At 48.9% G+C, this 26,674-nt stretch overlaps 1 protein-coding gene across 1 annotated transcript in view; it reads right to left on the bottom strand.

The window, feature by feature from the left end:
- Positions 1-17,046, bottom strand: part of C5H7orf50 (chromosome 5 C7orf50 homolog) — a 133,841-nt gene extending 116,795 nt beyond the window's left edge. The window contains exons 1-2 of the mRNA XM_021680087.1: positions 16,715-17,046; positions 6,869-6,998 (exon numbers count right to left, since the gene is read on the bottom strand). Coding sequence (XP_021535762.1) covers positions 6,869-6,998; positions 16,715-17,046 — 462 coding nt within the window. The remainder of the gene's footprint in view (positions 1-6,868; positions 6,999-16,714) is intronic.
- Between the last annotated feature and the right edge of the window lie 9,628 nt (positions 17,047-26,674).

Raw genomic sequence — 26,674 nt, 5'->3', positions numbered from 1 at the left:
CCCGCACAAGCAGGGGGAGTGGCAGGCAGAGGGAGAGGGAGAAGCAGGCTCCCAGCTGAGCAGGGAGCCCTATGCAGGACTTGATCCCAGGACCCTGGGATCATGACCTGAGTCGAAGGCAGACACTTAACCGACTGAGCCACCCAGGCGCCCCAATACCAGACAGATCTGACATCTGCCTGTACACATGGAGAGCATCACCATCAAAGGCAAACTGGGAGAAAGTATGTGTAATACACGAACAACAACAACAAAAAGTTCCTCTAAAAAAAGGCAAAAGATGTGACGAGGAAATTCATGGCAGAAGACAAATCCTTAATGAATGACTAGAAACCATCTCAGTCCCTCGTGATTACGAAAATACAAATTAAAACAGGCCCTACTTGGATGGAGCTCCGTGTCGGGACTCTACACTTAGCAGGGAATCTACTTGAGGATACTCTCTCCCTCTGCCCCCCAACTCTCTAAATAAACAAACAGGTCTTACTCTGCACCCACCAGATCGCCAGACACAGAAGCAGTGGGGCCCACGGACACTCCACCACGTGTTCACCTACCGACCCTCCCACCCGCCACTCCATTTCCAGGTGTGAACCCAAGAGAAGCAGTCACACACACAAACGCAATGGACACACGGGCACTTGGCAGGCGTTTCCACAGGTAAATGCAGAAACAAGGTAAAGGACTGTTACCAGGGAGGCTGTGAGGACACTACACACTCCAGGGAGATGCTAAGTAGGAGTTACAACCAGTAAGGAAGACCCACACAGGTGGACTGGGAAGCACCTCCAGGAAACAGTGAGCCAAAGGACATGTTAACAGAAAGTGTAAACCACAAAGAAAAACTGATAAAATTAGACTTGATCAAAATTCGGAACTTCTGCTCTTCAAAAGCCACTGTTGACAAAATGAGAAAGGCAGCTGCAAACTAGGGAAAATATGCTTACAGAACAGAAATCAGATAAAAAACCTGTATCCAAAATATGTAACCAACTCTCAAAACTCAACCGTAAGAAAACAATCCAACAAAAATGGAGAAGGGAGGCAAGCAAACACTTCACCGAAGATAACTTACGGCAGCGAGAAGGCAGACAAGATGCTCACGCCACCAGGGAAATGCTAGTGAAACCACAAGAAATTATGATTTAAATACGAATAGTTTACTCCACGTCAATTATACCTCAATAAAGCTGTCTTTAAAAACCACACACACAGTAAGATACAACTACATTCCTGAGAGTGGCCAAAATTAAAAATATTGACGGTATCAAGTATGGCCAGACACACGGAGCATCTGGAACCCTCAAGCACTCTGGTGGGAATGCACAGTGGTGGGGCCACTTTCAAGACAGCTCAGCAGCTTCTTAAAAAAAGTAAACACACACTTACCATATGGTCCACCTGAGTCCTGAGAATTTACCCAAGAGAAATGAAAACAGAAAGCCTTGCACACAAATATTCACAGTGTGCTCATTACAGCCCCAAACTGGAAACACCCCAAATGTGTGAGAACTGGTGAGTGGAGAAACAAATGTGTGGTCAGGACACGGGAGTATTACTCAGCCACAGAAGGAAAGAACTCAGGAGGCAGCAGAGCTCGAGCGAGCTCGCCGAGACAGGACAAGGGGATCTCGGCCTCCCACCAGCTTACCGTGGGCCTCAGGGCAATCATGGACTTCTCTGGGTCTCCCTTTTCTCTGAACTCCCTCAGCCCTGAAGTCGGTCAGTTTATAACTCCAGTTGGTTGACAACTTAGCATTCAGTAGTCACCAAGTGGAAAACAAAACAATGGCAGAGGGGAACTTCTGCTAGAAAAACAATTTAGGCTCCCAGGGAGCTGCCTATAAAGATTAGCATCCCCTCACCCCCACTAGCTTAACAACAAAAAATCTACTGCCAGACCAGTAATATTTCTTGAGGCAAAATACCATCAGAATGAAGTATTTTGGCTCTGAGCAAATTCTCAAGGCCCTAAAGTTCACAACCTCATTTGATGGTTTTATAAAGTGCTTGTTGGCTTGATGGCGGTAATTCCTATCCCATTTTCGAGATTACAAAGGAAGGAAAAAAGATGGTCCATATGGAGTAGCTGTGCTTCCCTTCCAGATAAGCAATACTCTGTGACCACTCAGAGTGTGGCAGCGCGGAGCCCGGGCCACGTCCAGCGCCGCTGTCTCTGGCCACGTTCCCATAGAGCCCATGAAAACACAAGGGGCACATGAGGCTACACTGGGAACTCGGGAGCCAAACGGCTAATGCGCAGCACATTATATTCTGAAAGAAGAAAAGTGGCTATTATTGTCACCATGCCCTGCAGACTTCAGGAATGCACTGTCATTCCCAACGTGGGACGGTCTGCTCGACAAATCCGAGATCTTTCTCCGAAGCACATCACCAACATTTATAGTGTGAGAGCAGATGCCAAAAAGGAGCCGGGTATATTCCTTATACGGTGCTAGGCATTGCTGCCAATGCACACGGCTGAGCCGCCCACTGACTGGCAACTCCCCGCCCAGCTACCCTAAGGGGCCAGGCCAGACAACACTGAAGGTCCCGGTCCCAGTCTTCCTCGTGTGCTCCAAAAGGCAGCCAGATGCAGGAAACCCAACTGTGAGCCTTTTCTCTATCCCAGCTAGCCAGGTAACCGAGCAAGTACCAGGACACAAGCCCACAAGGACACAAGTCTCTCTGGTCGACTCATGTGTGAAGCCAGGACAACAGCCAAACCTGGGCCTGTGGCATCCCAGAGCTATCCCATGATAACTCCAGGGCTCTGCAAACACAGGGGTTCTCACCCATGAGATGAAGGGAGGAGGCCCCTGCTCACCACCAGCCACCCCTCCTGTCTCCAGACAGCCAAAGCTGTGTGCACTGCAGGACCCCCTCCCACATGCTCCCCAAGGCATGCAGTGGCCTGACCGACCCTGAGGGGGCAGACGCATGATGCCATCTCCCTGGCGTGTGGCCCAGTGTCTGGGACAGAAACCAAGTCATGGAGTATCTCCTCAGCGGGGGTGGGAAGACCCGCAGGAGAAACACCATGACCTCCTGCCCTTTCCTCTACCAACTGATAATGGGGCCACAGCCCCTCTGAATACACATGCTGTCTAAGATTTAATCTTCGCAACCCTCTCAGTGGAAGGGGTCCAGCAACTTGGAAGGTCTGACTGTCCAGCCCCTAAGCCCAGGCTCACAGGAGGGTTTCAAGAAGCCATGAAATGGGTGGAGACTCTCTGGTCCAGGGCATCATCCTTGGAAGAGGACAGGCCTGTGGACCCCATCCCTGACCTCCTGGGCGACCATCCAGCAGGACGCGGGAGAGGGTAGAGCCCAGGTGGTAGGTCCTTAGTAAGGCCTGCGGCCGGCCAGCCAGAACCAGTTACCAAGGCGCTGAGGAAGGCATCAGGAGGGCTCTGCCCCGTCCCAGGACATCACACCCTCTCCAAGATTCAGACCCGTAAGGGCCTTGGCAGGTTAATGGGCTAGTGAGCCTTGCAAACGAAGGAGTGAAGAGGAACACGAGGTTCGGAGTGTCCAGAGCTGCAGAGACGGCTTTCTATGTTCCAGAGTGCATGAAAGTCAAACAAAGATGAGCCCACTGGGTGTGCCGAGCCCCCCCCCCCCCCCAGTGGGAAGTCTGGCTCCGAGGAGGCTGCCCCCAGGGGCCACAGACGGCGAGCACTGGGGAAACTTCAGCCCTCCTGGCACAGGCCCAGGGCGCTTGTGCTGTGGGAAGTGGCCACAGAGGGTCCTACAGGCCCATCCAGACGGACGGTCCCGGGAGGACAACACAGTGGTCCAAGTGGGGACAGGCTTCTCTGTCCTTCATGTGGATTCCGGAGGTTGATCCTGGAGCCAGGGAGGTGGGGGGACAGCACAGTACTTTTCCACGAGCTCCCAGGCTAATAGGATGTGCTCTCCAGGCCCGGTCCACCCGCCCTCCTTAAGATTAGGTGCAGCATTCAATGTTCTCTCTCTAAAAACTGCCTGACATCGCTTTTCCATAATTTCCTATGAGAACCACAGAGTGAAGAAATACTTTTATTAGCAGAGCCCAAGGTGTGTCCTCCCAGAAAAGTCTCCACTTCCCTGGGAGACTGGCCCCAACAATATAAGAAGGGGTCTTCAGGACACAAGCCCACAAGCACAGCACCTCACTCAGAGACGGACCTAAAAATCCTCCCGGGCCTGGAAACACAAGGGGCAAAGCACCGGCTGCCTGTAGGCAGAGAGGCTGCGACCCCTGCTGGCCGGTCCCGGTTTCGCACTCACTCTCCCCTGCAGGCCACAGGTGGGTTTCAAAGCCCACTTCCTGCTCCTGGGCGGGGCCAGCCTGCCACCAAGCCTCAACACCGGAGGGACAGAAAAGGAAGCAAAAGTGCACGTGCCTCTACCAGGAACCTCCTCCACTATGTCACAAATCAAACAAAAATCTAGTCATCAAAAGAGAAACCAGAAGCTCCCCTTTTGTTTTCCAAATTTATTTTAATCAACATGTACTTTAGTAACAAAAAACAATCACATACTGTTAAAAAAATGACCTGAACTTAACCTTGGATCTTAGGCAGAAATTCTAACCCATGCTGATGTCTACCATAAACCCACACTGTTCTGTGGGTCCTGCCCGTGACCGGCAGCCAGCAAGCAGAGATCATCAAGAAAGGAAAGCTGGAAGTTTTATGACAAAACTTAAAATCACCAGGGTGATAGTATGGGGTTTATTTTATTTTTTAAAGATTTATTTATTTATTTGTGAGACACAGAGAGCAAGCATGTATATGCATGGGGTGGGGTGGGGGGGGCAAAGGGGAGGGAGAGGGACAATCTCAAGCAGACTCTGTACTGAGCGCAGAGCGTGACAGGCGGTTTGATCCCAGGACCCTGAGATCATGACCTGAGCCAAAATCAAGAATCAGATGCTCAAATGACTGAGCCACCCAGGTGCCCCGGTAATGGGGTTTATTTTAAAGAAACTGGAGGAGTCTAGAAGAAGCAGGAAAGTATCCTAGAAACAGCCCAAGAAAACCAGGTGTAATTGCAGCTCTGTAAGAATCAGGGGTGGACTGAACCACCGAATGGGAGCTCAGGGAGCTCCGTACGCCAGCTTCCCTCTGGGATCTGGAAAGCAGGAAGAACAGAACAGTCAGGGCTCAAGTGGTGCAGCACAGAGAATAGCAAGAGTTGGCCCAGGGCGGGGAGGGTCACAAGTTCGCTAGGAGCCTCTGCATTCAGAGCAAGATGCAGGTGCCCGTGACGCCAGCCAGCTTTCCCAACCCCAACGCCGGGAAAACCACGGGACTCCCACACACAGGAGTAGAGCAGCGCTCTGATCAGACGAGCTGCCGGACCTGGTAGGTTCTCTGCCAAGAGCACGCAGGACCAGTCAGAGTCCCGAGAGCCAGCCAGGCTCCCTGCCCACCCCCACACCCCCTGGTCCCCCAGGGCAGCAGCTGAGCATCTCCTCTCACTCCTGGACTCCCGTGGCCACAGGGAGATGAATGAGCTTACACCATCTCTCAAAAGCACAGGGATGCCCACGCGGATGCAGCACCCAAGTGATCTGCACCGACAGTCAACAAACTGGGCGCACACAGCCTGAAGGACGCGGAGACTCGCGCAGGGCATCCTCGTGGCACGGTGGGCTCAGGGGCGCACTCCCGGGGCCCCATGCCACTGGCACCCATCCTGAAACTGCTCTGAGAAAAGGCTCGAACGGCCCGCAGCCCGGGAGTTGACTGGTTGTCAGGTGGGTCCTCCCCTCTCCCTCCCGCTGCCCCGTGGTCCTCTCCCCATTTTGTGAGGGAAAAAGTCACTTGTCGGGGCGCCTGGGTTGAGCGTCTGACTCTTGAGCTCGGGTCCTGATCTCAGGGTGAAGCCTGCTTGGATTCGCTCTTTCCCTCTCCCTCTGCCCACTCCCCTGCTCATGTGCGCGCGTGCACTCTCTCTCGCTCTCTCAAATAAATAAAATAAAATAAATTAAAAAAAAAAAAGCCTCCTGTCACCCTAAATCTTACCAGGGACACTGCTGAGGGCAGAAACGCCTCGGGAGCACTAAACAGAGCTTGAAATATTGGTGTTGCAAAAGTCAACCTCAACTAGCCAGCAACACATCCTTGACCAGGTCAGGTGGTTTCCAACCTTTCTTCAAAAGAACTGAAGAAGGACCTAGTCAAGCTGTCATCTGATGGCAGATCTTTAAAAATAAAATGATAACACGTGCCCCAAACCACATTAACTGCCTCCGAGTTTGAGGAATTAAGAACGCTGTTATGACCAAACTTCCATCCCCATTCACTGACGTGAATGAGGCTGTTCAGGGCTTACAGACAAGCGTGGGAAATAGGAACAAAACCCACACTCAACCTTGTCCCACTCGAGCAACAGTGATGCTCACCCACAGATGCGTGAACAGGCAAAGCCTGCCATATCACCGCATGATGTATACCTGACCAAATTTTACTTTATGTGCAATAATTTGTCAGAATTTATCATCTCTTACGCCATTTTAATCAACTGCATGCTAGCAATTGTAAAGACAACTCAATAAAGAAGAAAAATGTTAACGCTCAGAACGTGGTGGTAACAGAAAACAAATTTAAATGCACAGACGTATTTCTGTGGCAGACTTATATCATGCCAGATAGGAACATTTTTATGCTACGACCTGAATTCTTATGTACAGATTCCCAGGCCACGCTCCACGCATCCCCCGGGGCAGGGCACCTCTCCTAGTGTACGACACACTGGCCCATCCCTCCCGTCCCCGAGAGCAGCGCTCGCGCGGCCAGCTCCAGCGCGCGCCACCCTGCCCCTGCCACGGAGTCGTGCTCGTCCGAGCTGGGGCCGACACGGCCCCACATGTGCCTACCTCGGGGTGCGCTGGCTTGGTGCCCGACACGGCTCGAGGTGCCAGCTGGATCTCTTTTGTGGATGCCTTCTTCAATTTTTTGTTCTTTTTCTCTGTCATTTCAGTAACTTTTCTCTTCTGTTTTGCCATCCTGCAACAGAGAAGGTAAATTGCTAAATACATGGGGAACAAAAGGTCTCAGGCCATGCAACATTTTTAAGCAAAGGGGGAAGAGCACGCTCCCATTATTAAAGAAGTACAAAGGTATTTCAGAAAATATGGTATATACAAGTTAAAAGAAAGTCAAATCCCCCAGTTCTACTTTCCCATCAGCTGAGGAAGCCGCAGCATCACAGGCCGCAGGTGACCATCACGCACCCTGTCACTAGGGCATTCAGTCACCAATGGGTGGAGGGGACCACGATGTGTCTGGGATGGCCTCCTCGGATTGTGGAAGAGGCACCAACTGGGACCACATAAAAGGAATGACACACAATCTGAGAAGTGTTTGACTATGTCTACTTTCTCAAGCACGGCAGCATCTAGAACTCCACGTAAAAGAACAGAGAAAAGCCCGTGAATTCTAAAACACATTTCCTTTGTGGGATTGTGCCACAGGGGAACCAAGAAATGGGTGAAGTACCAGAACCTGGAAGCATGTCAAAGAGGTCGCAGTGGAGAGCCCTCCACTGAGGCCACTGGCTGCTGCTGGGACCTCTGAGAGGGTTCCTCTGAAGGAGGAAGTCTGAGGGAGGATGTCTAGGGGGAGGGGATGTCTGAGGGAGGGGGACATCTGAGGGAGACATCTGTGGAGATGACATCTAAGGGAGGACTTCTGAGGGAGGACATCTCAGGGAGGGTGTCTGTGGGAAAGACATCTGAGGGAAGAGGTCAGAGAGGGGACCTCTGAGGAAGGACCTCCAAAGGAGGGCATCTGAGGGAGGGAAATCTGAAGGAGAGACATCAGAGGGAGGATATCTGAGGAAGGGACGTCTGAAGAAGGATGTCTGAGGGAGGGACATCTGAGGGAGACATCTGCAGGGAGGGCATCTAAGGGAGGACTTCTGAGGGAGGACATCTCAGGGAGGCTGTCTGTGGGAAAAACATCTGAGGGAAGAGGGGGACCTCTGAGGAAGGACCTCCAAGGGAAGGCATCTGAGGGAGGAATTCTTAGAGAGGGACATCTGAGGGATGATGTCTGAGGGAGGGACATCAGAGGGAGGACATCTGAAGGAGGGACATCTGAGGGGGGACATCTGAGGGGGGACAGCTGGAGGAGGGACCTCTGAGGGAGGAATTCTGAGGGAGGGAGGTCTGAAGGAGGATGCCTGAGGGGGAACATCTGAAGGCGGACATCCAAGGGAGCCATCTGTGGGGAGGGCATCTAAGGGAAGACTTCTGAGGGGGGACATCTGAAGGAGGACACCTAATGGGTGGGGAAGTCTGGGCGGGGGGACATTTGCAGGAGAATATATGAGGGGAGACCTCCGAGCGGCGAACAGGCTGATTCTTAGAGGGAGACATGGGAACTGAACCAGCTCCTGCTGCTGCAGCGAAGGCCACTGCTGGGTGGCGCTGACCGCAACAGCGAGAGCAAGAAGAAGTGCCACCACCCACTCCCCATCCCACCTCACCCCCACCCACCCCACCTGCTCCAGTCTCCCCATTGCCCTCTTTGGGTGGAGCCCAAAAGGAGCTGAAAACAGAAAAGCACTTTGCAGAGGTCCACAAGCTATGATGTGAGGACCACAATGTGGAGTGCAAAATGTGCTTTTGGAGCTGAGACGATAATTTAATAACCAGCACCTGCAAACATACACATACTGCTTTTCATACATGTGGTTTTTAGCAGAAACAATCCAATCACACATTAACAAAGGATTAAATAAATAAATCAGAATAAACCAACAAAATGGAAATCAACTCAATAATTAAAATAAATGAGATAGTGTTACAGATACAGAATGGAAAATATAGAACTCTATGTGTAGTATTACACAATTTCATTTTAAAGAAAATAATACTGGAACATCTGGGTGGCTCAGTCGGTTAAGCGCCTGCCTTCGGCTCAGGTCATGATCCCGGGGTCCTGGGATCGAGCCCCGTCGGGCTCCCTGCTCCGCGGGAAGCCTGCTTCTCCCTCTCCCTCTCCCTCTGCCTGCCACTCCTCCTGCTTGTGCTCTCTCTCTGACAAATAAATAAATAAAATCTTTAAAAAAAAATTTAAAAATATTGAAAAAAACAGTAATAAGAGAAAATACATAAAATAAACACACAAACACATATATACACATACTTATGTATACATATATATAAAATGTCTGAAGGATATAAACAAAACCTTTACCTTTATTTATATCTGGGGGTGGGGTTACAAGGGACTTTCTATTTATTTACAGCTAGTTTCATTTTGTTTTCAAGGTTTTATACTTGGAAAAAAAAAATGAAGATTATTTTTTAATACCAGTCCTTTAAAACTCTACTTACAAAGGCCTACTAATATCAGCTTTTATTCTAACAAATTATAAAAATGTATTTCATTTTATTTATCCTAAACTCACTCCCAATGGTTTCATCCTCCATATTCCAGATTTTACATATATATATATATACACGCACACACACACATATATGGATAATATGTGTATCTATTGCATACTTATGTCCATATTTTTTTCAATTTAATTTTAGACATGCTGTTCAAGGCCGTGTATATAGGTAAAGGGACAGAAACCCAATGTCCTCTCCTCTTGACACTAGAACTCATTTTGGACTCTATCCAAAGATAATAAAAATATAACTCATTCAGCAAATATTTTTTGAGAACCAATTCTGTGCCAGGCACTGTGCTAGATGCTGAACACAGGGCAAACAGCATGGCAATAACAGCCTTGATTTCGTGAAGCTTCCCTTCTAGTGGGAAAGACAGAACTATTTAAGTAAATGAGAGAACACTTTTACATGGGGATAAATGCTGTTAAGAAAATACGACAGAAGCAGGTGAGCACAGGTGACAGGCAGGCAGGGAGACACGCACAGTGGCAGGAGGCCTCTGTGGCCAGTGAAGGACAGAGCAGGCAGCATAGGCAGAGCTAGGCAAGCAAAAGCTGGGTGTGTCCTGATGTACCAAGATGTAAATTTCCCCCAAAGCAAAACTGTTTCCACAGGGACAAAAGGGGAAAATTACACCAAGGCATCAGCTGGTGGAATTAAGCATGCACACACCATCACCCAGCAATCCCACCTCAGGCACGCTCCACTCCTGTGTGTCGTCACTTGCCGGTCACTCTGTCACCACCTGCAGAATGCTGAGCATGTGCTAGGAGCTGCTCTAGGCTGGACCAGGCAGTCTAAAAGACCTATCCACACACAGCTGACATGCTTATGGGGGGACACAAATACAGGATACATCAGAAGATGATAAGTGCTACCCGAAGCCAAACAGAAGTGGGAAAGCATTATGGGAAGGGCAACTATAATGGGTGATCACAATGTAAAGGGCCTAGAAGCAATGCAGACATGGAAAGCCCAGATTTGGGTTCTAAATACCATTCTCTATTAAAAAAGGGGGGGGTGCAGAGCTCCTTAAGATTCCCGGTCTGGACCAAGTAAAGTATAATGTGAACCTGGGATATTAAGCTGTGCTGAACACCCAGGAAACAGTCAAATGATCATAGGGCCACATCCAAGAGGACACCGCACCAGCATGGAGGGCTCCCTCTGCCCCATTTGGGGCTGTGATTGATTACAGCACAATGAAAGAGTATTACTGTTGTAGAATCAGAAAAATTCCAAGCTCCACGTTCTTTAATTAAGCCTTATCTAAAAAAAGTATTCAAAGCCAGAGGCTACAAATTTCAATTAGCAGTGTAATAAGAAATCTTGAAATAACAAGAGACTGTTGACACAGGAGCTTTGAAAAGACAAAGGACTCTGTTAGCCAATTACCTTGTTGGAGAAATAAGGAAAGTTTAGCAAATATTTACACACCAGTTACCATAAAAGTTAAGCTAAATCTTTATTCATTCTGTAAGTTATCATTAAAAAGTTTAATCACTAAGTCTATTTGCTAAAAAGAGAGAAAGACTTTTTCCATATTACAAAAAGGTTTCTTTTAATAGTTCTAAGAGATGGTGTCTCATGACTTTGAGAAAATCAATGTTTGTTATAGAAAACGACATTTCCTTATATTTATGGTCAGGGATTTTCAACAAGGGCCATTTAATGGGAAAGAACAGCCTTTTTAACAAAAGGTGCTGGGACACCTGGACTTCCACATGCAAAAGAATGAACTGAGAGCCCTACCTCACACCAAACACAGAAATTAACTCAAAATGGATAAAAAACCTAAATATAAGAGCTAAAACATAGGAGTAAATCTTCAAGACCCTGGATTAGGCAATAGTTTCTTAGATGACACCAAAAACATAAGTAGCAAAAGAAAAAAACAGATAAATTTTGGACTCCTCAAAATTAGAAATTTTTGTGCTGCAAATGATGTAAGCAAGAAAGTACAAAGACAATGTCAAGAATTGGAAAAAATATTTGCAAGTCATATAACTTACAAGAGACTTGTGTCCACCATGTATGAAGAATTCTTACAACTCAACAACAACAAAAAATCCCATTTAAAAATGGACAAAGAATTTGAATACAGATTACCCCAAAGATGACACACAAATGGCCAATGAGGACATGAAAAGATGCTTAACATCATTCATCATTAGGGAAATGTGAATCAAATGACACGCCACTTCATAGTCACTAGGTTGGCTAAAATAAAAAAGACAGATCATAAATATTGATGTGGAAAACTTGGAACCCTTCTTCACTGCTGGTGGGACATAAAATGGTGCAACCACTTTGTACAACAGCCTGGTGGATCCTCAACAAGTTAAACGTGTTACCATATGACCCAACAACTCCACCACAGAAAATGAACACATCCACATAAAAATTCAAACGCTAATGTTCATAGCATTAGTCATAACATCCAAAAGGCGAAAACAACCTAAATGTCCACCAACTGATAATGAGATCACAAAATGTGGTATGCCCATGCAAGGGAAACAGTCAAATGATCATATTCATTCGGCCAAAAAGAAAAGGAATGAAGCACTGACTGGATAAATCTTGAAAACATTCTGTTATGTAAGAGAGGCCAGTCACGGGATACTACAGATTGTATAATTTCATTTTTATGAAATTTCCAGAATGAGTAATTACAGAGACAGGAAGGTAGCCTGGTGTTTGCTCAGGCCTGGGGTGGGGGGCAGGGGCAGGGAGTGACTGTGAATAGTACAGGGTTTCTTTTGGGAGAAGGAAAATGTTCCGAAATTAGGTTGCGGTGATGGTCACACAACCCTGTGAATACACTGAAACACACAAAGAAAAAAAAACCCTCTAATCGCTCTCAAATTATTTGTAATAAATTAAACAATATGATGGCCCTGTACCAGTTTTCTTTCTTTCTTTTTTTGTCCTCAGCAGTAACCCTATTTCAGAGAAGCTATGGGGGGGCGTGAGCATGTCTAAGCATCTGGCACGTCCAGAGCCAACAAACGCTCCTCAGCGTCCTCAGGTGCTGCTTGAAAAACACACAAGCAAGCGGAGGGAGGAATCCATCTGCTGAGAAGGGTGTGGAAGAAACGAGCGTCAGTGGAGCCCCTGGAGGTCGGCAGTGGTTAAGCGGCCTGGCGTCACTACCTCAGAAGGCTCAAGACCCGTCCTTTACGTGTTTCTTTTTCCTCACAGGTTTTTCTGCAAAACATCTAGTTGCTCATAAAGCTACGCCAGCATAAGCTTTCCCCGTATTTGGTGGCCGGGAGGAAGGTCATGTGGAGGGGGCAGGGGTGTTAGGAAAACTAATCATAACACCAGTGGCCGTGAAAATTCACATTTACCCAGCGCTTACCATGTGCCAGGCCCTGTTCTAAGTGCCGTACATGTATGAACTCAGTTCCTCCTGTGGCCAGTGAGGGTGGCACACGGGTGAGGAAACCGGGGCAACCTATTAGGGGGCAGACCTCTGAAGTTTGAAAGTGATCCCAGTTTGAAAAGCTGAAAGATGACAGGGCTTGCCTCCCAGGAGCAGTCCAGGGGCAGCTGACCGCTGCTGTTCTTTTCCATGTCCCAGTACCTGGAGGTTTGTAGCTGTATGCATGTATTACTTAGCTAACTGGATAGGCTAAAAATTTCTTTTACATAAATGATTTTTTTTTTTAAAGATTTTATTTATTTGAGAGAGAGAGAGAGGGAATGAGAGAGAGAGCACAAGGGCAGGAGGGTCAGAGGGAGAAGCAGACTCCCTGCTGAACAGGGAGCCCGATGCGGGACTCGATCCCGGGACTCCAGGATCATGACCTGAGCCAAAGGCAGTCGCTTAACCAACTGAGCCACCCAGGCGCCCCATAAACGATTTTTAAAATTCTATTATTCAGGATTAGCCAGAGAATGATGAAAAGGCCATTATCATGCCTACTGACAGGAGAATAAATTGGCACAGTCTCTTTAAAAGGTAATTTGATAACATTTATCAAGTGCTTTGGCCTGTAATTCCACTTCTAGAACTTATCCTGATGAAATAATCATGGACTGAGATTCAAATATAAGGATGACAATGGCACTGTACAAGGGATGATAACGCCTCTTCAATTAAAAAGTTGAAAACCCCATAAATTTCCAACAATAGCTGACTGGGAAAATGAATGACTCGTTCGCGCACAGGAAGACGCCTGCCCGAGAGCACACCAAGCACTCAGTCATGTGAGTAAACGCTCGGAGTACAACGTAAAGGGAAAAGATGGGGCGTAAACCTACGGATGTACAATGTGACCCTCATTTTGTAAGAAAAATGATACACAAATATGTATGAAGCAAAAAACTAGAAGGAAATACATTAAAATACTAACATTTTAGGGAGTTAGAATTACAAGTATGGTTTTCCCCCCTTCTACTTTTCTGTAATTTCTACAACAAAAGCAGAAACACAACACTTTATTTTAAGGTACCAGCTCTAAGTGTTCAGTGGAGCAAATAATTACTTCTACCAGCAGGAAGCTGAGGGCCCACATCAGACACACAGAGACCAGCTAACCGTCTGGGCTTGGCGACAGTCACTGGTCAGGACGTGTCAGCACCAACGGGCTGAGGCTGCCAGGTCTCCAGGGCTGAAAAGAAACCCCACAGGAGCTTAAAAAAATAAATCAGCCTATAGGAAAAAAGTCTTCTTAAATCTGAAATTCCCACCCGTAGCCCCCAATGCACCCTCTCACCCAGAGCATGACCCCTCTGATACGTCCCATCAGGCTGCAGGGAAGGGCCCCTGGAGGAGGGTGTGTGCCCTCACAATCCACAGCCCTCGAGGAAATCCGTCCAAGGAGTCCAGGAGTGGAATCCCAGCTCCTGTGCCAGGACCGGGACTTTGTTCCTGTTCATTTTGATCCAGACTGGTCTGCGTTCTGACTTGCCCACTTAGAATGGCCTCCAGACTTTGCTCTCCAGGGTACCTTACCCTCCCCTCACCCTCCTCCAAATGCCAAACTCAAAGCCCAGTTACTACAAAAGCTCCAAATTTCTTACTCACCGAGCCCTCCTACCCTCTTTGCAGCTCACCCTGCTCAGCACCCCGGGGTCCAATAATCCTTCAGCCTCACCAGTGGCCCCACACTTCCCCACCCCAGCCACTCGCCTGAAAGAGCCTCTCCTCTCAAATCTCCAAGGTCTTCTCCCTTCTCTCACGGAACCTTACTTCCCGGTCACAGAGGAAATCAAAGCAACTGGAAGGGAACTTCCACGAGCTCCCACATTTACCCCCCACCCTTCTCTCCTGTTAGGATGCAATCCTGCCATTTTCCAACAGAGGCCAAACTCTCCACTCCGGCGCTGGGTTCCATGCCCCGCCTATGCAGGGACATCCCTGAGCAATTGCCCTCCTGCACTGTTCCAGCTTCCCTTCTACTCAATCAACTAAGATTTCCCACATCGTAAAAACTCTCTTGATCTCACATGCTCCTAGCCCATTTCTGCTTCCTCCTGCCAAGATCCTCAAGAGCCACCTACCCGCACTGCCTGTAACCCCTTCCCTCCTGTTCCCTCTCACACCCCTCCCACCAGGCTTCTGCCACTCTACCACAACTGTTCTCAAGATCACCAAGGACACCATAAGCACAAAGACTCTCTCTGTGACCAAACTGTAGCCAGGCTCCTCTCTCCACTGGTCCTCAACCTTGGCCCACAAAGACTTGAACAAAACACTAATACAGTTTCTAACAGCTCAAGGCCCCATCCCTACGATGACCCCAGCGCCCTTAAAAGTGCCTGCCTGAGAAAAGTCAAGGCTGCCGAAAGAACCCAGCCAACACCCGAAGATGGGGCCCCACTGGATGGCCCTGTGGAAGGGTAGGCGCCTACCTTTGATAAGTGCCAGTTAGCAAACCCAGATGGGTTTCACATGGACCGACACCCCCACCCCAGCTTTTGTAGTTTTTCACTTCCTAAGTCTACTGAGTGCCGCTCCCCCTTCCCATCCCTAGTCCCTCAGTCACCTCTGGACAAATCCAAGGTCAGCTGAGTTCACACAGCTCTTATCCCTACTGCAACAGTTATTCCTGATTAAAATCCCACCTTACCCCTTTAACTACAGTCCCGCTTGCTCCTCACAGACATGAAAGCCCATGGCAGATTCTCAGTACTCACCTTGTTTGACCTAACAGCAGCATCTGACAGCTGATGCTCACTTCTCTCTCCACATTCTTTTTTTCTCTTGGCTTCCAAAATAGACCCCACAACCATCTGCTTTTCCTCCTACCCCTTCACCTCTCTGACCCTCGGCACTAAAGGGCTCCAGTCTTCGAGCCGTTTCCTCTCTGCCTACATGCATTCGCTAAGTGACCGCACTGTAGTTGTGCAGGAGCTCCAAACACCAACTATCCACGGGTGACCTCGAACCTCTCCCTGAACTGCACTAGTACACTCTGTCACCTACACCCGCACACATCATCTCAGACACAAGACGTCAAAATCGACACTTCTGATCGCCCTCCACAAACCCATCTTCCTGTGCATTTGTCCTCTCAACCAATGGCCACCTGGTGAAATACAAATTTTAGCCCAAGCTAAAGACTGTGGTGTCCCACGACTCCGGTATCCGTTAGCCCCGCTGGCCTTGTCTCTAAAGCACGTCCAGAGGGCAGTGCCTAACTTTCACTCGCTGTACCACTGCTATCCGCCCATCTGCGTTTCTCAAGAGCCCGCGTCCCTGCCCCCTGCCCCTCCAGTCCATTTCCAACACAGCATGCAGAATGACTCGGAGAATGCCCCAGTCTGGCTCTTGGGCATTCCAAGCCTTCCCATTTCGCTCGGGGAGGAGTCCGCGACCTCACCAGGCCTGCGGGCGCGCGTGGCTGCCCGACGTCCCCCCTGTCGCCCGCCCTCCGGCCTGTGCTCTCGCCGCAGCGGCTGCTGCTGCGCCCGGGGCCCTCCACCCCGGGTGTCTACTGACACCAACGCGGCCCGCTCTCCGCGCCGTGCTCCGCCTCATTTTCCTGCCAGCGGCCACCACCACCTTACTTATTCGTTCTGTCCGCTCAGAACGCAAGCGCCCCAGGTCGGCGTCGTTCCCGCCGCGAGTCCGGCGGCCAGCCCGGGCCCGGGGCAGGCGGACGCGCGGGAGCCCACCGAACGCTTTAGTCAAGGGGCGGTTGTGGCGAAGGGAATGCCAGGCTCGGGGGGCACAGCCCGGGTAAGCCGGCGGCTCGGACCCCGCGCGCCCTCTGCGGACTCCGCCGGTCCCTCCGGCCAAGCGCCGGGGTCCCGCACCCACGTGGGAGCCGCCCCGCGAACCCCGACCCCGCCTTCCTCGCCTACCTGCGCGTGGCCTCCGACGCGGGCTTCCGGCAGGCGCACGGCCCTGGTAACACGGTCCCGCCCTCCGGAGCGGCGTCGCCCATTGGCCGAGGCCCGCCTCCGTCTGCCCGCCGCCCAATGGCATGCGGCGGCCGCGAGGGGCAGGTCCAGGTGCGGACGCGGGCTGGTGGCGTCATCTCTGGGCGCTGCGGGTTTGCCGGGAGCCGCGGGTTGCCTAGCAACGCCTGCTGGGGCTGCGGCGCCGTCCGCCGTTTCTCGCGGCTGGGGCCCGGGGGCCCCAGGCGGACGGCCCCGGGCGGTCTGTTTGGGCGCACCACATTCGTCTTCAACATAACTCATTTGTATGAACTGAAGATGCTGTAACTATAGAACTGTGCGCAATGTTGGAGCGCCGCACAGGTGGAGCCCCGGGAATGCTGTGTCGGCTTAGGGGTCGCTCGGGCGGCCCCACGTGGCTTTCAGGTGCCCGAGTGGGGTGACTGTCGCTGCCTCGGAGCATCTGGGGGTCTAGGGACGGGAGCGGCGGGAGCAGGTGCAGTTCTGCGGCGCCTCCCCTGCTTCTAGGTGCGAGGGTAGCTCCCCGCGCACGCAGGTGCTGCTCGGGTAACACGCCACCTTCCCCCGGGTGCGGGTGCGGCTCCGGTCACGCCCCGCCCTCCGGCGCACGCAGGTGTGAGAACGTCCAACCTTGCTGATTTCAGGAGAAACTGTCCTGCTTTCAAACTGCCCCGACGGCCTCGTGGCCCCACGGAGAAGGGTTTTCCTCCCATAAGTTTAAACAGCGTATCATGTAGTGTAAAAATATATAAATGAATGTATAATATATTGTTTAGGTTTGCCTTTAAAAAAAAAAAAAGCTCTGATCATGTAGGAATGGGCAATTCAGGTCAGCCTCCCATTGAGAACAGCAAAAAAAGCTGGCCAAAATATAATCGTTTAAAAATAATTCTGTTTTAGGGGTGCCTGGCTGGCTCAGTCTGTGGAAGATGCGAGTCTTGATCTTGCGGTCATGAATTTGAACCCCACAGTGGGTGTAGAGATTACTTAAAAATAAAAAACTTTAAAAGATAATTCTGTTTTATGCCATCAGAGTGAAATATTCTGACGGGATAAAAGGAAACCCAAAGTACTACACCTGACATTTAGCAACATTTTCCACTCAGGGGTCAGTCGGTTCTGGAAGAGGCAGTAGGAAGGCTGAGAACCCGAACAGAGATTGACAGCTTGGTGGGCTAGAGCTACTAAGGGGGAGGGTTCTTGTAAAGGTCCTATCTTTGAGCTGAGACCCTGAACAGCTACATTGTAAGAGTGAATACCACCAAAGTAGACCAGCCTTGCAGGGACTTCATAAAATCCATATTCATCTCAATTTCTGAAACTGTATTCAGGTGATTCAGGGTTTATTGTTGGTGCTGCTAGCCTGCTCAAAGAAAAAAGGGTAAAATCTTCCCAGAAGAAAAGTATAGTATCCTGTAGCGCAAATTATAATTGCTCATATATTATGTCCAGCACTCAATAGGAAAGAGCTGTGTACACAAGAAGACAACACAATGTGATAGAAAACCAAGAAAAAGATACCATTTTCACCATACAATGGACTGCTGCCACACTCACCCAAACTTGTAACTTCATGGGTCTGAAAATGTCCCATTCCCAATGGACAGCTCCAGTCACATGCTAAGATGATGTCCATGGCCAGGTGCTCAATCTAAGGCCAGGTAGCACCCAGAGCTCCTTAGCATGCATGGTATGTAATTCTCTGCAGCAGAGGACATGGCTTTGTGCCAAGCTCTAGGGGACGGTGCGAGGGACCACACACACAGTCTCATCTACCATGTATGTACCTCTCTAGCTCTATTGGACCTTCCAAGTTATATGGCCCAAGTGCAGGACAGCTTATGCCACAAATTGGATCTGCTGCAGAGCCTTCCTTTGCTTTGGGCCTCATTCGACACCAACAGACTTCCAAGTTTCCCAATAAATGAATAGTGGTCATATTAAATATGGTCTATGCTGCCTCCCAAATCCAAAAGGCAGAAAATTGTATTTGTTTTCTATTTCTGCATAACAAATGAACACAAAATTTAGCAATTTAAAAAAATAAAACAATAAATTTAGCAGCTTCATGTCACGTTCTCGGGTCAGGAATATCAGTGTGGCTTAGCTCTGTGCCTCTGACTCATGGTCCCTCACAAAGCTGAAGTCAAGGTGTTTTCCAGGGCTGTGGTTTCATCAGAAGGCTTGTCTGAGGGACAGTCCATTTCCAAGCTCACACGTGGCTATTGGAAGGATTCACTCCTTGAAGGTCACTGGGCTGAGGACCTCAGTTCTCACTGGCCATTGGCGAAAGGCCTCCCTGAGTTCCCTGTCACGGGGACCCCTGTAAGGGCAGCTCACATGGCAGCTCGCTTCCCTGGGGCAAGTGAGCAGGAGGGCATACAAGAGGGAAGTCACAGGCTCTTTGAAACCACATATTGTGTGATTCTGTTTACATGAAATGTCCACAACAGGCAAATCCAGAGACAGAAAGTAGCTTAGTAGTTGCTGGGGGCCGGTGTTGTGGAGAGAATGGGGAATATTAATGGGTATGAGGTTTCCTTTTGGGACACTGAGAATGTTCTGGAACTAGATGGTGGTGATGATTGGACAACATTGCAAATGTACTGAGTGGTACTGAATTATTAACTTTAGGATGGTTAAAATGGTGAATTTTGTGGGGTTCTTATCATGAAAAAAGTGTGTTTGTTCCTCCATAAATGTGGTTATGTTATTCATGTCAAAAATGACTGTGTTTGGGCGCCTGGGTGGCTCAGTCGTTAAGCGTCTGCCTTCGGCTCAGGTCATGATCCCAGGGTCCTGGGATCGAGTCCCAAATCGGGCTCCCTGCTCTGCGGGAGGCCTGCTTCTCCCTCTCCCACTCCCCCTGCTTGTGTTCCTGCTCTCGCTATGTCTCTGTCAAAAAAAATAAAACCTTTAAAAAAAAAAAATGTGTTTGTTGGTGTCTGTGTGTCTCCAGTCATGGGGCTCCCCACCCCCAGCCATCTTGGCTGAACTTTGTTGAATATGTAAAACAATAACAGGAGTCCAAAAGTTAAGACTGCACAAGAGAGCTCCTGCTCCCAACACTCACGTAAGTAGCCAACTTCATTAGTTTCTGGTTTATCCTTTCTGAGCTTCTTCTAGCAAAAACAAGCAGATGTGTGGATATTTCTTTCCGCTCTTCCCTATACGGAAGGAAGCACTGCGCACATCCCTCTGCACCACGCTCGTTCAAGCCTACAATCCATCCTGGAAATTTTCCATCAGTTTAGAGGCATCCTCTTATCCCTTCCCACAGCTTCACGGGGCCCCATGGGTGGACTTACTATGGCTCATTGAATCAATATCCACACACGGGCATTCAGTCTCCAGCTCTGCGATTGTAAACTGTGCTGCAATGAACAATCGTGCACATGGGTATTTTACTTGTTTCTGGTATACCTTCAGGGTAGACTCCTAATGGTGGGATTGCCAAATATACTTCTGCTGGGTATAGCCAGATTTTCCTCCATAATGGCTGACACTTGGTATCCCCAATAGCAACGTGTGGATGTCTCTCTTGCTTACAGCCTTGTCAATAGAATATGCCGCTCAAGTTTGGATTTCTGCTCATCTAATCTGAGAAACAGGACCTCAGTGTGGTCTTAATTTGCATCCCTCCTAACTCAAGTGAGTCATCTCTATATCCCAGGATCATCCTTACATACTCTTGTGTCACTTCATTCTTCACCCATCTTCCTATCTGGTTTCTGATCTTTTTTCCCCCTCAACGTGTACATTCTTTATGTATTAGAGATATCAACCTTTATCTGTGACGTATGTTGCAAACACCTTGTCCTCGTTTGTCACCTGTCCTTTGGTCTCGTGTATGCTGTTCTCTGCCATGCGACTGTGCTTTGCCACTATGAATGCTTTCCTTCATCCACCTGACTTTAGCATCATTGTGAAGAAGACTTTCCCACACCCAGTTTTGGAGAAAGTCACCCAAGTTTTCTTCCCATAACATGTTTGGTTTCATTTCTTACGTTCACGTTTCTGATGGGAGTCCCTGCGTCTGTGTGATGTAAGGTATAGACCTAATGTTACCTTTCTCTAAATGGCTACCTAGTTGAACCAACACTGCTGTTCAAAAAACCCATCTTGGTTCCAGTGATTTGAGATACACCTTTTATTTATTTTTTTAATAAGATTTTATTATTTATTCATGTTTACGAGAGAGCGAGCACGAGTGGGGGAGGGAAGGCAGAGGGAGAAGCAGACTCTCCACTGACCAGGGAGCCTGATGTGGGACTCGATCCCAGGACCCTGGGATCATGACCTGAGCTGAAGGCAGACGCTTAACGACTGAGCCACCCAGGTGCCTGAGATACACCTTTTATCACACCCGAGTTTCCACACGCACCTGGGTTTGTTTCAGGGTTTCCTGGTCCGTTTTACGGGCCCGTCTCTTGCTGTGCCAGCGTGTACTGTTTTCCACACAAGGCTTTCCAGTGCGCTGTGAGACCAAGAGGGGCTTTCATTCCGTGTCTCCTTGGCTTTTCCTCCACGTGTAGTTTTCCATACGACTTGAGTGTCGACTTTTGTAGCTCCAGAAAAGCAGCTTGTTGGTATTTTTATTGGGATCCTCTTAGATTTAAATTAGTTTAGGCAAGCCAAAAGTAATGGCAGACAACAGAAAAATCAGAAAAGACACAACCGTTCTAAGCCCTGAGCTCCACAGTCACACACTTAGAAGGAAAATAGAAAACTTGGAAACGGCATGCCAAGTTTCCAAGTGGATTAATTCCTCTTACAAAGGCACTTGTCAAAACTGCTATCAAAAAAAAAAAAAAGACTGAGAGAGAGAGATGATGAAGTTGGAAGTGGTTCTGACCATTAAAACAATAGCAACTGATATGTTTTTTAGGGAGTGGGAAACTTTCTGCTTTTTGGAGCTGAGTTGGTTTTTATGTTAAAGTGGCTATGTACCAAGTCTGTTTTTATGATCATTGTTGTCCAGGCTGTGTGCTGTTTTGCTATTTTTACTTTTTATTTATGAATAACTAAAAATAAGAATAAAGTAATAAATTGGTGGATATAATCTTAAAAAATTAAATTAATTCTGGTAAAATGGACATCTTTATGATGTTGTCTTCCAAGAACAAGGCCTGTCTCGCTGGTTTGTGTCTACTCTTGTGTCTTTCGTGTTTTAAAGTTTTGTCCGCTCTAGATCTTGCAGAGATCTCGTTGGGTTTATTTCTGAGTATTTTATCATTATTGCCATTGTAAATGGGATTTTTCTCCTCCATTGTATCTTCAGATAGTTGTTTATGGCAATGAAGCCTATTGATGCCTGTGTGTTAGTTTTCTACCTTGTCACCTCTTGAAATTCTTGCGTTGTTGAGGAGCTACATACATTTTAAGATCTTACGGAAATTATGTCTCACGTATTACTTTAGTGAGCACGATGTTACATGGACCTGAGATACTACACTTGTCTCCCCTTTCCTAGAACTCAGTCTGGGCCCGGTGTCAGGTCTTCGTTCCCTCTCCTTCTCTCCCACTCGGTGATTTCATCTGTTGCCATGGCTTTCCATCCAACCATATGCCAATGACTCTAAATCCTGTTTCTGATCTCAAACTCACCCCCTGGACTTGCTTACCCACCTGCCTACCTGGCTTCTCTACACAGCAGTCCAGTAAATATCTCAAACAGAACACGCTCACAGCCCAACTCCGGATTCTTCCTTTCAAACCTTTTCCCCCTTGCTCACCGTGCTCTACCCACCCCCATCCTAAGTGCCATCAAGAAAAGCAAGGTGCTATCCCCACTCCTCTCTGCCTGTCACCCTGTACATCTTGTTAACTTAACAGATGTTAACAGACTTTCCACGTCTCCCGCCCCCATCCATTTGAGGGCTCCACAACCTGGCACCCAGGTCACCCACTCTGTCCTCCTAATGCATTCTTCACTTCACAATGGCCAGAAATATCACTTTAGAATGTGGATCAGATTACTGTATTATTCATTTTGAGGGTAACATGTTTGTAATTTTTTTAATGTATTCTTTACGCCCAACATGGGCCCTGAACTCACAACCCTGAGATCAAGAGTCACATGTTCCACTGATGGAGCCAGCCTGGCGCCCCTGATGTTTGTAATTTTATTACTTCATTTTTTGTGTTTTTTTTTTAAAGATTCATTTATTTTAGAGAGAGAGGATGCACGTGAGCAGGGGAAGGGGCAGAGGGAGAGAACATCTCAAGCGGACTCTGCGCTGAGCGTTGACCCCAATGCGGGGCTTGATCTCAGGACCCCAGTATCATGACCTGAGCCAAAATCAAGAGTCAGTGCTTAACTGGCTGAGCCACCCAGGCGCCTGCATGTTTGTAATTTTAAAATTCCCTCGGGGCGCCTGGGTGGCTCAGTTGGTTAAGCGACTGCCTTTGGCTCAGGTCATGATCCTGGAGTCCCGGGATCGAGTCCCGCATCGGGCTCCCTGCTCGGCAGGGAGTCTGCTTCTCCCTCTCATGCTCTCTGTCTCTCATTCTCTCTGTCTCAAATAAATAAATAAAATCTTTAAAAAAAAAAAAAAAATTCCCTCAAGGATTCCTCAGCAACCTACGGCCTCGCAGCTACTCTCCGCATGTGCCAGGTGGGAGCCTGATACCTGTCTCATAACTAAACCATATAATAACACAGTCACACAAATGACAACTTCAAAACAGGACGGCACAGCAAGTTTGTGTGTGTTCTATGTCCATTGCTGCACAACCAACCTTTTGGCCACGTAAGAGGCAGTTCTACACATAATGGTTCAGGTATTCGTTAACATGATGGAGTTCATACTTTTAAAAGCACACGCATATTTAGGCAGATTTCACTACTCTTTGGATGACTGTAACAAACCAGGCAGTGTGAATGTGGATAGTGGGGGAGGCTGTGGGGGCGGCCTGTACATGGGATGCGCTTTCTGCTCAATTTTGCTGAGCAGAAGCCTAAAACTGCTCTAAAAAATCAGATTATCAAGTAAAAAAAGGTCAAATCACAAATGATCCTGCTCTAGGCTTATAGTTGAAATAAGTAACCATCAGGAAACATGACGATTCTGCTCTGTCACCGTATGTTGCAGCAGGAATTCGAACCAGGCACATCAAGCCCAACTTCTGCCAAACACTTCTGAGCACCCCCCATGGGTCTCTGGTCTCAATTCAGTAAAACTGCTTTCCTAATTTGCAACAACTTTTCTAATTTAGCAAAAACTACAGTGACACCGTTGTCTTCACTTGTCGTTCTTCCTACAAACTCCATCTTACCCTTGGATGCTGAGATGGATTCCAGGACGTGGTGCATCTGACCCTGTCCACTGCTAAGGTTACCACGGCCTCCAGCTGAGCAGGTTCCCTGCACATACACACCACCATGGCCGAGTTCCAGGCTCCGAACAAGTCTGAAAACCGTGCAAGGGTCAGCGCCCTCCATGAGACACGGGTGTGTCACGGCGGGGAGGTGGGTGGGAGGGCATGTGGCGCCAACAGACCAGAGAGTCAGCCTGCGGCCAGTGCTCTGTGGCTGGCAGCACCGGGCAGCACCAGAGGACCTGCCTGCGGTGGGAGGCGAATGACACAAACACTCAGCCAAATGACAGCCATGATTTCACAGCTGGGCACCGCGTATGCACCAACAGCTGGTCGCTCAATACAGAGAAACTGACCTTTTCCCTGGTGTTCCGTAAGCTTTCTGAGTGCTATGGAAACCGCGGCCCTTCTCAGTGCTCTTGTTCTCCAGGGAATGTTCACGGGAAAGCAGGCAGGGAGACACTGCCCACAGATACTCTTAATGCACTTTCTTTCTTCTTAAGATTGAGCCAAAGCGAAGCTTTCTGCACAAGTAACTTTACTTCAGTTCAGAATGATCATCTACAGAATGTAAAATTAACCAACCGCTCTGCCTGTTGGCATGTTTTATTGTTTTTTGTTCTGTTGTGGTTTTTTTTTACTAAAGGCCATTTTAAAAGGTTGCTTTTGTAGTATTTATTCCAGGAAAATCTTAGCTGGTGGTAGAGTCTAAGGAGAAGATCTCATCACCTACAACTGTGGCTTTGGGTAGAGCTCCTCCTAACGTCCTAATGAGAGGCAGGGAGCGAAGAACACACTGGGACAAAAACTTTAGAAACCAACAGCAAACCACCTCTTGCCACAGCCGGACACTCTCCTCCCCCCCTGCACTTTCTACAGTCTCTACCGCAATCACGAGTCTTTACATCATTTCAGGAAAATACAGCAAAGCAGATCAACACCTACCTGCGGAAAGTTCCCGGCAGACCAAATGGAGAAGTCGGACCTGTTTCCCTCAGCATGTTCCCCGGAACACAACACCACTGCCTCAGGACCTCTGCAATACTGGATGAATGCCAGAGACCCTGACTCTCAGGCCGGAAGCTTGGAGAACCAAGGCCATTTCAGCCACTGACCTATTTCAGAGCCTATCTTTTGACTTTGGTCTTAGGCTTATTGCAAAGAAGGAATATGGAAGGTTGACTGAAAAATACATTTAAAATACCCCCAATCCCTCCGATCATGGATGACCTACAAACGCTGATGTGGGGCTGATGGCTAGTGTGTCCACTCTCCCTGTGACACCCCACCTGACTTCCCCAACACAACCAACATTCCCATCAGCCCTCATTGCCATCCAGACGGAAGGCCTCTGGTGATGCCTGGTGAGCGTGGGATGCTGGGGCTTGCACACCACTGGGCACGCAGCGGCCAGTCCGGCTGCAGACTAGAGGCCGGACACCAGGAATGATGGGCAGCCTGGCTCTGGGCCTTGCCCAGGAACAGCTGGCTAGTGCCAGCCCAAGGCCAACTCAGGAGAAGCAGGAAGGCAACCCGGGCAGGGAGAGGTGCTACCTCAAGTGGCGCTTGTCACCTGCTGACTGTGGGTCCGGGTGCCAAGACAGGAGACTTGGGGCACCCATGTGGCATCTGTCCCAGCCAGCAAATGTCCAGCTTATATATCGGCTGTCACTACCCACATCAGCCACAAATCCAAATTCCCTAGGACAAGGTAGGGGTGACACCCTCAAAAGGTTGGCGTTTACGCCCACTTGTCCAGGAGAGGGGTGGTGGGTTCGCAGGCTGGGCAGAGGCCCCGGGACAGAGTGTGAATGCTGGAGTGCCCATGTTCCTCTCAACAAAGCTTCGGGTTTCCATCTGAGACATCCAACCTGAGCTTCCGAGGACCCTCTGCCCTGGGGACGCTCAACAGCTGGGAACACACACAGGATGCCCACGGCACCTGTTAACAGAATGCCACTCATGCCCAATTACACCTCTGGCTGCCGTTTGCGGATCAGTACAGCCAACAGGTTACTCAGCTCGTTCCAGATCACTCCTCAAATGGCCGAGCAAACGCAGTCCCATCCTGCAACTCGGAAGCTCCTTCCACCGCCTGGTGCTTCTCAAACATTTCCACAGAAGCACCCCAACAGATAAGGAAAGTGAACCCCTCCCTACCCTGGACAGATGAACACAGAGCACAAAACTGTGTTACATTTTTCTCAAAAATGCATGCAAACTTTTAACACTAAAAAAAATGTAATGTGCTGGGACACCTGGGTGGCTCGGTTGGTGAAGCGTCTGCCTTCGGCTCAGGTCATGATCTCAGGGTCCTGGGATGGGGTCCTGCATCAGGCTCCCTGCTAAGCGGGGAGCCTCCTTCTCCCTCTGCCTCTGCCGCTCCCCCTGCTTGGGCTCTCTGACAAATCTTTTTAAAAATGTAATGTGCTAATATTAATATCAGCGCTTCCCATGAAAACTTGTACACTTGGGGCTTCTCCATCTTTTGGCCACATTCAAACTTTTGGTGTGTCATGAGCAGCTCAGGGGCACCTACACAAGCAGACTCCCTTATCTTAAAGCCTTCAAATGGATGGCTCT

The sequence above is a fragment of the Neomonachus schauinslandi genome, chromosome 5, assembly GCF_002201575.2.
Source record: "Neomonachus schauinslandi chromosome 5, ASM220157v2, whole genome shotgun sequence".
NCBI classification, from domain to species: Eukaryota; Metazoa; Chordata; class Mammalia; order Carnivora; family Phocidae; genus Neomonachus; species Neomonachus schauinslandi.
Note: the sequence above shows the minus strand (reverse complement) of the source record. Positions and strands in the feature narration are given on the sequence as shown.